This window comes from Lygodium microphyllum, chromosome 24, assembly GCF_053477565.2.
Source record: "Lygodium microphyllum isolate KBCC chromosome 24, Lygodium_microphyllum_v1.1.10, whole genome shotgun sequence".
NCBI classification, from domain to species: Eukaryota; Viridiplantae; Streptophyta; class Polypodiopsida; order Schizaeales; family Lygodiaceae; genus Lygodium; species Lygodium microphyllum.
This window is the reverse complement of record NC_141158.1, coordinates 68,652,964-68,665,707: the sequence shown is the minus strand read 5'-3', so window position 1 is coordinate 68,665,707 and position 12,744 is coordinate 68,652,964. Positions and strand designations below refer to the sequence as shown.

Genomic DNA, 12,744 nt, shown 5'->3' with positions numbered 1-12,744 from the left:
GAATCAACTCCTTCCATTTAAGGGTCTCCGACTGCTTTGAAGCATTCAAAGTGAAGTATTCGCATTGAATCAAGGGGGTGGCTGCAATAACAACAAAGTAATTGCCATATTGTTGGAAGTCGTCACCTTGCCAACATTTTGAACTTACATTTGTAGCTGTCGAAGCTTGTTCACATGCTCCCACATGGAAGTGGAATTGCTTGGATTCAAAGTCTACATTTGCACCTCCAAAGAGACCCTCTTCGTGACAATCATCCTATCATAGAGCCGATCTAGTTCAAGCCATATCTCTTGAGTGTTGGTAAGATGCTTAATATGGGCTATCATTGCTAGAGTACATGAAAGAAATAAGAAAGAATAGATGTAGTCATTCAACTTGTTCTAGTCTGCGTGTACTTTCACCAACATTGCTTTCTCTAAAGAAGAAAGTTTGAAAAGATCTGCCGATAGACTATCACCGGCCTCTCTACCAAATCATAGACTCCAAGATGGCAAGCATCATCACCAGCCAAATGCGGTAGTTTTTCCATCTAGCTTTTGATCTTGTGGAAGAGCTGGTAACATGGGAACCTTTCAGTACATAATCGCCTAGAGTACTCCACATCAATTTTTGATGGTATGGCTCCAGAATAACTTGCACAAAACAAAGGGTGGCCCCCTCTTAACTCTGAAAAGGTAGCTTGTTCACCCTCGAACACTGAAAACACAGCCTTGGCGTCGCGTTGAAATCCACTCTTTAGATCTGCCCATGATCAATCAGTCTTGTATTGCTTTGATACCATGTTAGAGTGCAATGTGAGTAGATATTGTCAAGATCGATACAAATCATACATGTGTACATCCTCCAAAGCCCTTTGGCATGAAGATGGAAGAGTATTAGTGCCACTTTTTTGTACATATCAATAGAGGGATTCATTGTTTGCCTATGAAATGAGCCGCCCAACCTGCCATCCCCATCCATGGACAAGTCACCGAAGCTAATGGCATAACAACCATGATGTGTACAAAAGCTAACACTATCTATCATGTCATGGGTGATCAATAAAATAAAACTTAAAATGGTTTACATACAATACTGTTAATGACCATGGTAATATCCTAGTTGTGAGCACTACCTTGAGTTAGTGAGGGACATTAGGAGCTTTGTCCGGGTCCCACTCATTTTGGTTACTTTTGGTCTTATTATCCATTGTACTTATTTGTTGGCCGCGTCCATCTTTTTGTCTTGGGGAGCCACTTGAGAATATTCTTAGGGTTTCTTTAGGTGCATTATCCAGATAAGTCGCAGCCACGCTTTGTCTATGTAAAGCAAATAGAATTGCATTACTACATACAATCTTTTCCCATCATGCTACCTGAGAGTATTTTTAGGGTTTCTTGCCTATTTATAGGCACACCTATCAATTAGTCATTATCACTTCCTACCTTTTCACTTCTAGCACCCTCAGTGCATCTATATAGTGTAGCAAGTGGAGGGGCTGGTCATTGTATTCAACTTTCATCTAGTATTCAATTGAGTCCTCTATTCATTTCCTTCATCCTTTCTTCGTGCTAGTGTATTCCTCTTTTGCAGCTCTCTCAAAAGACAGCCCTCAACACCATAGTACAAACAACAATGACAATGAATTAAACATGGATACCCACTCTAGCCTTGATGATTGTACCAATACTAGAGGTGCCTTGGGGAAGAGAATGATGTTGATGTCAACCATACTCAAACCGTGGTCATAGAAAATGAAAATAGTAGAATCTCTTTGCCTATCATGAATAGCCTTGCAGAATCACATAATGATCATGGACTCCCCACATTTAGCTATCATGCCAAGGGTCTTCCATGTGAGAACCAACAAGGAACAAAGCTAGCTTGTTGTCGAACAATCCTATCACGGACCTAAAGGTGCACCAGCTCCAAGATTTAAAAACTGCTAGATAAGTTGTTACATGTAGAAATCCATGCTCTAGGAACCTCCACATCAAAGATATGTATGAGGCTTGGTTGCGCCACTACCACCACTCTCTCCCAATCCCTCTCACCCGAGAACATGTGAGGGATGACAATCCACTAGGGCTAGAAAACAAATTCCATGGTTACAGCAGCCTTAGCTACTGGATTGAAATCGAAGTTGCAGTTGTACATTGAGGAGTTATAGCCACTCTTGCCCTTTGCCTCCTCCTTTGAAACCGCTAGTTTCTTGTTGCAGTCTTTCCAAAGATCCCCTTCTTCCTGCAAAAGTAGCACTTGCACTTCTTCTTGTCTCCCCTCTCTCTAGCCACGTAAGTGTTGTAAGATAGCCACTTCCAGTAGAAGGTGGCAATCTCAGCTGTAACCTGAGAGCAAACTCATGTTCAAGCAAGATGGAGGTCATATGCATTAGCCACACCACCATTATTTGGGAAGGAGCTTGTAGAGACCAGTTCCCACCAAATGAGCTTCTGGAAGAGCAATTGACATGCTTTGAAGATGATCAATTGTCACTAGGAGAAGGAAATGTTACATTGATTCACGTGCCTTGAAGCAAATGGTCTAGAGATTGACCACAGGGAGTAACATCCCGGTGGATGGAGTCTTGTACATGAGTTAAAGCTTGGTCCACACCTCTTCAAATGTCACATAGAAAGTAACTACTCGTAGGACTTATTTGAAGATGCTCTGGGGAAGCACAACATATTCCAAGGCATCACTATGGTTTGAGAGTAGCAGTGGATAGATGATCTGATGGATGAGGACCGAGGTCCAGGAGCCAAATCAGAGACAATATGCTGTACTCTCTTTAGCACAAACCAAGCTTTAATCAGAGTGTGATACACCTAGGAGTTTATTCTGTTTGTTAGTACATGAGGGTGCCATAGAGGAAATTGAAGATAATAATGCAGAAAGTAGGGAGGGATACTGAAAACTACTAAGTGGTCAAGAGTCTGAGAATAAACACAAAGGTCAACAGTTATAGTTCATAGTTCAAAACACCACCAGTATACACATGTAACACACGAGAATGGATGCAACTTTGAATAGAGTTTAGTACTCAACACAGAAGATTAGGGTGCAAAAATGCAGGTAGCTACATGAGTAGGCACGCAGCCTAAAGCAGTTGCAGATGAGGAGAGGGAAGCATGCAGCCACAGGTGCAGCCAAAACGCAAGGACAGCATCACTCGGGAGGAAGATGAGTGCATGATGCTGTCTACAGCTACCTAATAGACCACCTTGATGAAGATGATGCTAGGGAGCAGGCAAAGGCAAGCAGAATCAGCCCCAAACATCAATGTGCACCAGGATCTAGCAAGCTAGACGTCCAAAACTATGTGAGTGCAAAATCCGGAAGCAAAGCATGAAGACATGAACATTGAATAATGCACAGTGAAAGAAGATGATAGAGAACTCAGAGAAGTCCATGAATAGACAAAGAAATTCATAAGATAAAGCACAAGAACAAAGTTCACAATCAAGGAATCAAAGCTCTGCATGTGAGTAGCAGCAGCACGCTGTTTGTCACCCTCTCTGCAGGTGAGATGATAAATGGAATGATGAGAGAGAGGACAGGCTATATAGCCAATCACAATGCCATACATGGGAGCAGGTTGGCCAGCAGGAGAGAAGTGCCACACAGATCATCTAACCATGCTGCTGCCCATGAAACGAGTTGCCAGCCTGCTGTCCATCCATGAATCAGCTGCCCAAGCCACGGGCATAACAACCATGATATGTGCAAAGGCTAACATGGTGGTGTCTTTGAAGGCAGCTTGGGGAGCTGTTGCTCCCAAGGCTATGGCCAAACCTTCACTAGATGCAGTGGTGGAGGAGATGCATGCCACAAAGGGAGAACGTTTTTCTCAGTGACTCTGCAGGTTTTAGGACAAATAAAGAAATTTGTTTTGTTGCTGCCATGGTCACAGGATGCATGGTTAAATCTGTTGTCAGCTAGAACCCAAAGGTTAGACTTGGGTAGTCTGTGGGTAGAGCTTGTTAGAGCAGGTCCAAGGTGGCAGACATGTGGCAGGATGGCAGGAAGGGCAGCAGGCTGGTGCTTTGATTGGGCAATGTATTTGGACAAATTTTCTTTGTGATGTGCTCCCTGTATGTGACTCTTAGTATGCTTTGATTAAAGTTTTGCCTTTTGATGTGCTCCTTGTGTATGGCCTTTCAGTATGTTTCATTTTAGCAAGCACAAGCATTTTCCATTTATGAGGTTGTCTACAATGTTAGAGACTGCTTCTTGTCAATTGATTTTCTAGAGTCCCAGCTCCTCGAGAACTTGGACACCAGATTTTTGAAGTTTTATTTTTACAGGCTTTTCCTTCACTCCAACATTTTACTTCTGCTTTGAATTTCCACTAAATTTAGCAGAAATGACGTGACTTTCAGGGTGTCTTTGTATACATGGCCAGACATGTATTCGAAGATTTTCGACATCCAACACTGTACAGATTAGCATATTCTCTTTGTTCACACATTACTGCTTGGCATAAACTTCTACTGGCTGCGATAGTGCTTGTGCTAGCTCCAATTTTAATACTAACTTCACATCAGTCCCCATCTTCTGTATCTCAAACTTCAAGGAAGATTTGGAAAGAGAAGCCCTCTTTTTCTCCTCTTTCTGGTAATCTGCAGTATTTTCAGGAAACACAGGTTGTGTGGCAAATTCCGCCATCTCCCAAGGCCATTCTTTTTATTGCCCATGGCTGTCATTGCAGACCAATTTATTTCTGGGATAAAAGTTCCAACTGTGTGGAGTGTGTTGGTCTTCCGGAGGAAAGAATCCTTGTCCGCCATGCAATAGCACAGGGCTATGCAGTGATAGCAATTTCTAGTACAAGGGAGTGTTGGCATTTAGCTACTGACAAGAGCAATGTTTTGAGCATTCTCTCTTCTTGGATAACTGATAAGAAATTGACTAAACTTCCAGTTGTTGCCCTTGGGGCATCTTCAGGAGGACATTTCATTTCTGCTTTAGCCAGGGAATACAAGTTCAAGTCTATAGTGATAATGATCTCTGAAGGTATGTTCAAAACAATGGAAGTAGGTCCAAACTACCCACCAACCTTATTTGTGCACATGGTAAAAGATAAAAGAAGGGCAGCCTTAATCAAAGATGCCATGGAGTTGCTTAAAAGGAAGGGAGTACCAACTGCAGAGGCAGAATGCTACCCGTTACCAGTGATACCTGAGTTCTTTACTAAAATTCCTGGTCTTGATGCCAGAACTTCTGTCAGAGTACAATGGGCTCTAAAGGAAAGTGGTATAGTGGATGCCGAGGATAACATGCCTGCAGATGGCCGTTCTGTGAACTGGATGATGCATTTGAAAAATCACCAAGTGATGCCTGATTCTTCTTTGAGAATGTGGGAACTACATATACTGGAGCTACTTAACCTTGCCTACGGTTATCATGAAATGTCTAGCTCACGAACAGATGAAATTTTCGAGTGGTTCAATTCATACCTTTAGCAGGCAGTTGTGTTACTTGTATTATCTTAATACAGCCTCTTTTAAGAAAGAATCAGAGAGAATGTTCCAGTCAAGGTGCACAAAATGGCATAAATGATTGGCTGGATATCCCAAAATGTAGATGCCTGAGGTACAAATCTTATCTGCCAGTTTTGGAGATGGCAATTAAATGCGAGTTTTGGTATGTAGTTACTGCTACAACATGTTTATGCCACAACCCTCAAGATTCCTTACAACATTTCATGTCACATGCAGTTGAGGTGATGTCACATGCAGGGAATGCACCATACACCTACAAGTATAATGAGATGTTATGAGGCCGGAACACACGTTTGTGACTCATTCTAAAGTTTGCAGACATTTTTTCCCATGTGCTGCTGAAAATTGGAAAAGTTTGAAAACTAACTTCAAAGTGTTAAGTCGTCTTGTTCTTTGTCTTGGATTTTAAAAGGAGCTGTCTCTAAGTTTTTGACATGCCATGGTAAGGCCTCAATGGAGTTCTACCTCCAAAATTGTTTTACTCATGAAACATGACAGTTCCTTGAGTTTCAGATGTATCTATTTTTATCTTAGGCTAATTTGGCCTTCTGTAGATGCCAATGGCTTTTCTTTCTTCATTCTTTTTCTCACTACTTTGCATGCTACATAGATGTAGTTAGTATGCATGTGCCTCCCCTTAATTCCCCCTACATAATATACAACAGCTATACAATATTTCTATCTTTGTTCCTTTTTTAGTTGTTTAATTTATTTTATTTATATGGTGAAAGTAAAATTTACACATATCATATGAAGCACCTTGCTACTACACACTCTTTGGTTTGTCTAAGTTGCACTAGTTAGCTGCCTTGGTTCAACAGTCACAATCTTATGTACATGGTTCTTAGGTAATTTTAGCTCAATATGATTCCCTTCTCCCAATTATTGGGTTTCACTTTACAAGATTAAGTTTTTATGATCAAACATTTTGAAATGGCTACTTTTTTATCAAAAATTTGACAAAAGGTGCATCTCTAGAATTTTGAAATGGGATCATTACAGAGATTAAAATTCTTACTAGTGATGTGAAGTGTGAGCATTTTCTAATGCAACAATAAAATAGAAAATAACTAAGTAACTATGGGGCATGTGTGCCAACTAGAATTATCATGTTAAGGTCAAATGACGTGTGATAACAAATTGAAAATGTATAGGAATGGCATAGATTCTCTCATCATCAAAGCATGGGGCTGAGCAAATGTCCATAGTACAACATAAGAACAAATGGTATTCATGTGTTTTGATCCTTCAAAAGAAAATTGGGTTTATATAGTATCCTTATGCAATCCATGCATAACTGGATTGCATAAGGTTATTTAATTCAAGCTTTGGTAGAAGCTTGGTTGCAAATATCTCCTTTGAAGTATCATCATCAAAAACTCAACTTCACAAACATATAACATCTAACAAAATTTAAAGTGCACATAGATTTGACAATAACATCACATATGTGTTGGGGGTGGGGAAAAGATAGATATGTAGGGAAGTAGTATTTTACAAGGCTAAGTGTGCAAGGAGGCATGCATTGGGATCATGCAACTATAGTTAAACTTATTGTTTATCCCAAATCTACCAAAAGAGATTGATAAAATGTGAGCTACTTTGACCTAAAGGTGGTTTAAAATCCAATGAATCTATCTTATACTAGAGCAATACCAAACTCAATAATCTATTTTGTTATGCCAAAATGCTCTATAGAGCTAAATGTCCAACTCAATAGGATTCATTACAAGAAGCATGAGTTGTGCACAGTTTTGCATTTCTTGGTTTAATTCTGTAAGGAACAAGATTAGAAAGAGGAAATAGTAAGTGATTGAAGCTAAAAAGGAACCTAAAACCCATTGTAGAAATTGGAACCCTTTAAAAAAATGACTTGCTTTCAAATATGATTTCCATCTCCCTCTTATATGATTATTATATCCTCTCTTCTATCCTCCAAACAAAGGTAGCAAGGTTGAAAGTACTACGGTCATTTTGCACAATATCATAAGAATGCTTTAAAAGTACTTATGTAGTATGGCCATACTTATTGCATAATATATTCACATGAAAATTGTAGAGCAATATTGTGTTCTTTAGAAATGTTTGTAGATACACAAACTTTTAAAAGAATTTGAAATCACAAACACAAGGTAAAGATCATATTACATGACATTGAGATGTTTGAATCATAAACAAAGTAGCTCCACGAGACTTTAGTGTACCCATGGTGTTTACATCCCTCTCACAAGGAATGGTATAGTAGAAGCAATGAAGAAGGTAGAATGATGAAATAACAATGGTAAAGCAAGCAAGCAATCTAGTAGTGACAATTAGCATGCCATAATCTTAATCACTAAAGGTACATAGGGACAAGATAATGAATGCTAGGATTAGTATGTATTTCTATTAATGGATGGGTCGCACAAAAATCATGTGTTTTACCTTTACTTCTTAAATAAGTTAAGCTACTACATATTGTTCTCTATCATAACCTAACTACAATCAATTATGCATTATCAATCCTAGCAATGATACAAAGTAACTTCCATAGGAAAACAATAGTCTAAGGCATGCCCAATCCATATGCATAACTAAAAGAGAAACCAATATTTGATCAATATTTACATCCACACATTTTTATGCTAAAATGATGAAATCAAGCAATCTATTGAAGTCTCAAATATGAGCATGTTAATGCTACCAAGAGAGCTTTCAAGTTTCGTCCATAAAGCCTAATAAATTTCAACATAGGCAACATATATGTATAAGCTATGTGATACATTTTATCTCATATATCATTGAGCTTTTAAATATGTCAATACAACTTTTGTTTGAATTCATCCATTTGTTTTGAGTTGTGAAAAAAATTTGTTTTGAGTCTCATTTCAACCACACTACTAGATGCACACTCTTGACTAAAATGAACCATGATTCTAAGATGGATTTTGTGAATGCTTTTAGTTATTGTACTTACATGGCTTTAACCCCTTCCACGATAGCATGGTTTTTGGACATTTATGTAAGCTTTGATAGAACAAGCATTGGAAACCAAACCTTGTAGTTGTTTCTAGAGTGTTTCCATGTGAGTGTCACATTGATTAAGAAGAACCTTTGTTCATGCTATTGTCATTCCAACATTCGTGTGCTAATACATTTTATAGGGTTGAAAGTCTTAAAGTGGTGAAAGAGATTGTTTGTCATTGCAAATTTATGATCATGTTGCTTTAGAAAAGAATATTCATCCCATCTCATGATCCATACACTAGGTAGTGCACAAAGTCTTAGGATAAGGGATCCACGTGATTCCCACTTAAGCTATTGATAAATTCCCTATTTTGATAAAGGCTTTAATAGCATGGTTTGCTTATGCAGTTAGATCTTGAAAATGAGCACATGAGAAGATTATTATGTGCATTTCACAAAACATTTTGAAAACCATTTTAGATTTTGAAATTTACAAGGTTTGGTTGTGTTTGAGGTTCAAGTGTCCCCGCCCCCCCCCCCCCCCCCCTCCTTGTAAGCTCTTGGGATGGAAGGTTTCAATTTCATACAAAAATAGAAAACCATAGAAATTCCTTTTTGGTTTGCTTTCTTACAATTAATAAATGGTGTCAATGGTAGGACCCCCTTGGCACCATTGCATTCTCATGTTTTATGTGGAAGCATCTATGTTTCTTTATTACATGAATAAGTTCCCCTCTTATAGGCTTGGATATTACTTTAGAGAAAAATGAATATGAGTAATTTTCTTTAGTAAAGAGATGGAGCATTGGAGAATGTGCTAAAAGATAGATAATGATACTCATATTCACTTGCTCCCCATGCCCTCATTTGTTTCTTCATTCTCAAAGTCCATATATTTTCTCCTCTTTATAAGGTGTATATAATACATAATGTCTCAATTGTATCTTCTTCATTTTTATCATTCACAAAACTTGGTGAATTTTTTAAAAACCCGAGTCACTATTTCATAGCACATGCATACATACATGCATGAATATATACATCCATACAAACATGCTCATATACACATCTACATACACACCTATAGATAAGCACTTTGCTTGCTTATATGCATGGATGCTTATGACTATACTTATAAACATACCAAAAGTATTTCATGCATATCTACTATATATATACATGTACATATACATATATGTTGGATATTGTGTAGTGCATTCCGATATATGCTAACTACTTAAATGGACACACACGCACACACGCATGCACACACGTGTCTAGGTCATGGAGAGAATGTTTATTGGTTAGGCATTGTAAATACTATCAAGCATGGGCAAAGGTTGCCAAACCAAATGTGATCATGGAAGTATAATCAAACATGGCCATTAAACCTATTAAGGTTTCCATGAGGCTTGGCCATAGCCTACATGCATGCAAGGTTCAACAAAGGGGAAGAGACCTCCTATAGGTTTTTCATCTAGATTGCAAAGGTGGAATGATGCTTCCAATTTCCACTCCCCCTAGTTGGCTTGACAAAAGATGATGGTTCTATTGTTGTAGTAGAAGTCTCCGTAGGGGGAGTCAAAGTGATTTTGGTTTCCATTTATGCTACAAAACATCTATGTATGGAGGGCTACATAGTGGGTTCTATATTCATAGCCACCTTAATGTGGAGCAAATGTTCTTTTGACAAGGCCAATTTTTTTTCTTTTCACTCCCTAAAAGAAACAAAGGGCAAAATGATTTTCCATTATGCTTTTTAAATTTAAAAAATCTTTTGTTTTGTTAGTGAATAGAACCATCTCAGTAATGATATTGTGCCTAAAAAGGCAAGTAAAGAAAACTACTTAAGACATAAATAAGAACCCAGTACAGAAAATGGAAAGCAATTGGCACATATAAAATGAAAAATACCTATAAAATTCTTTGATTGTGTAGTATAAGGTAGGGTTGTCCCAATGGCCCATTGCTATTTGTCCTTATCATGGACCCTTCATTGAAGAAACTTATGGGCTGCTTGAAGAGGATTAAGGGGTCTCAACCTTCTTAATAGAGAGCATTTTGTCTCCCAATTCTTTACTAACCTTTCTAACACTGTCCAAGTAGATCAAAAGAGTATTGAGACCCTCATGGATACATTCCACATATTGTTAGGCTCAATGATCATATATAATAGGAACAAAAACTTTGTATCTAGGATTTAAAGGCCCCACGGCTTACCTATATGGTTATGGCCTCGAGAAATTGTAGGAACAAAGACTTTGTATCTAGGATTTGGAGGTCCCATGGCTTAGCTATATGGTTATAGCCTCAAGGTATTGTAGAAGAGTGAGATCTTCTAATATCTAGGGTGTCTTTGGACTAAGAATTTCACAATGTTAGAGGTTTTACTAGCTTCAAAGAAAGGTGTTATCAAAGGTCCAAAAGTAGAATGTCGAAGTTCTAACCTTCGGTGGTAAAATTGTTATTCTAAACCCTATAATTGTCTTTAACCTCACTATTTGTGGTTGATTTATTGCTTTTAGCACTATAGCTTGGAAGGGCCTAGAGAAGGTCTTTAGGAATTTCCTTTGATCATACAAAAGAAACATATCGATGGCATGCTATAGTTTAGGAATTGATTGTGACTCAGAAGAAGGAAGGAGGCGTGGGGGTGGTACCCATAAAAGACAAGGATAGCATGCTAATTTTCAAACTCCTTAAGAGTCTTAGTTTGAGTCAACCATGGGCTTTCCTCTTGAGGCATTGAATCAGCAATTGTCACAGATGCATAGGGGTCATTGGCTTGGCCTTATTTGGGAGGACATGCTCCTTAACAATGCCATTAAAGAAAAAAATGAGCAAAAAAATTGGAGTTTGAAATGGCAAAAAAGTTTGTGACCATTTAGAAGCCTAAGGTCAAAGAATTTGTATGGTATGAGAAAGTGGATAGAAAGGGGGGATTCTTATGTGCTATGATTTGGTCCTTTGATAGAGCCTTTGAAGATTGGTTTGTGCCTATACTTGAAAAGCCCAAGCTCTCTAAATCTCTAAATTCATGAAGAGTATCATGAGATGGGAGGATCTTGGGCACTTCACTCAACCACTTTGGATTTTGGAGGAAGAAATTGCCCAAAAGTGAACTCTTTTAGAAAAAGAACAATTTTGGATGAGAGAGATTTTGAAATTGCTCAAGAGGCTTAGATCAACTCAACCATGGGATGTCCTCTTGAGGCATTGGATAGGCAATTGTTGAATACAATAATGTTGCTGATTTGGCCTTGTTTGGGAAGACATGTCCTCTAGCAATGCCATTAAAATCAAATTTCAAAGTTGAAGCGGCACAAAAGCTTGTGATCATATGGAATGCTATAGTCTAACGTTTTATATGGTGCAGGAAATCAAACAGAAGGAAGAAATTGCCCAAAAGTAGACTCATACAAAAATGAATAGTTGTGGATGAGAGAGATTCACCAATAGAAGAAGGAGTGGCTAATTGCATGCATTGGTAAGTGGATTCATTTGCTTAAATATTTTGAATTAGAGAAGGGGGAAGTCCTCATGGATCGCTTTAAGAGAGAATATTTCCATGCCTACAAAGTTTAGCACATCATGAAGCTCTATGAGTATTGGAATAAGAAACTCCCATGGACTAAGCTCAAGATGTGGAATCAAAGGATGAGAAGGGTATGGGGATGCACCCCTTCCAGGAGAATGAACCTCATGCTTTGGAAAACTCTTATGAATAAGTTTTCTCTTAGATAGAGAATGCACAAAATAGGGATTGTCTCTCCCATATGTGTTTGTGTGAAAGATGTGAAGAAACTTTGTGTCACTTAGATTTGCGAATATCACGAAGGTTCTATATCAAGAAATGGGTGGAGAATGTTGGATTTCATGGCAAGGTCAAGCTCTTTTTGGGGATGCAAGTTAACTTAATGAGGGGTTAGTCAAATTGTGCGATGTCATATGAGCTATCAATATACAATTTATGTGGAATTTCATAAATTCAAAGGTTTTTGATAGGGTGCAATCTACAACTTCCTTGATTAGCTCAACTTAAAGAAAAGAAATTTGGTGGTGTTAAAGTGTTTGAGAAAGAAGGATTTCTTGTATGAAGTAGTTTATAAGTCTCTTAGCAAATATGGCTAAACTTTTTTGCTTAGCTATTAAGTGTCTCCCACTTTAGTGGGTTGATGCAAATATTTTTATTTAACATATATCTCCTACTATTAGAAAGAATATTACCAGTGAAGCAAATTTGAAGGGGCCTACTATTTGTTCTACTATTAAAAATATGCTAGAAATGGGTCAAGCTCTTTACATATATATCCC

The 12,744-nt window shown here is 38.2% G+C and overlaps 1 protein-coding gene across 2 annotated transcripts in view; it reads left to right on the top strand.

Moving 5' to 3' along the window:
• The window catches only part of LOC148015209 (uncharacterized), a 38,587-nt gene extending 32,550 nt beyond the window's left edge, over nt 1–6,037 (top strand). The window contains exon 2 of one of the 2 annotated variants that reach the window (XM_087665023.1): nt 4,363–6,037. In XM_087665023.1, coding sequence (XP_087521149.1) covers nt 4,378–5,445 — 1,068 coding nt within the window. In that variant the 5' untranslated portion in view covers nt 4,363–4,377 and the 3' untranslated portion in view covers nt 5,446–6,037. Of the gene's footprint in view, nt 1–4,287 lie in introns of both variants that reach the window. The other variant, XM_087665024.1, reaches the window with a different exon arrangement.
• The last annotated feature ends 6,707 nt before the right edge of the window (nt 6,038–12,744 follow it).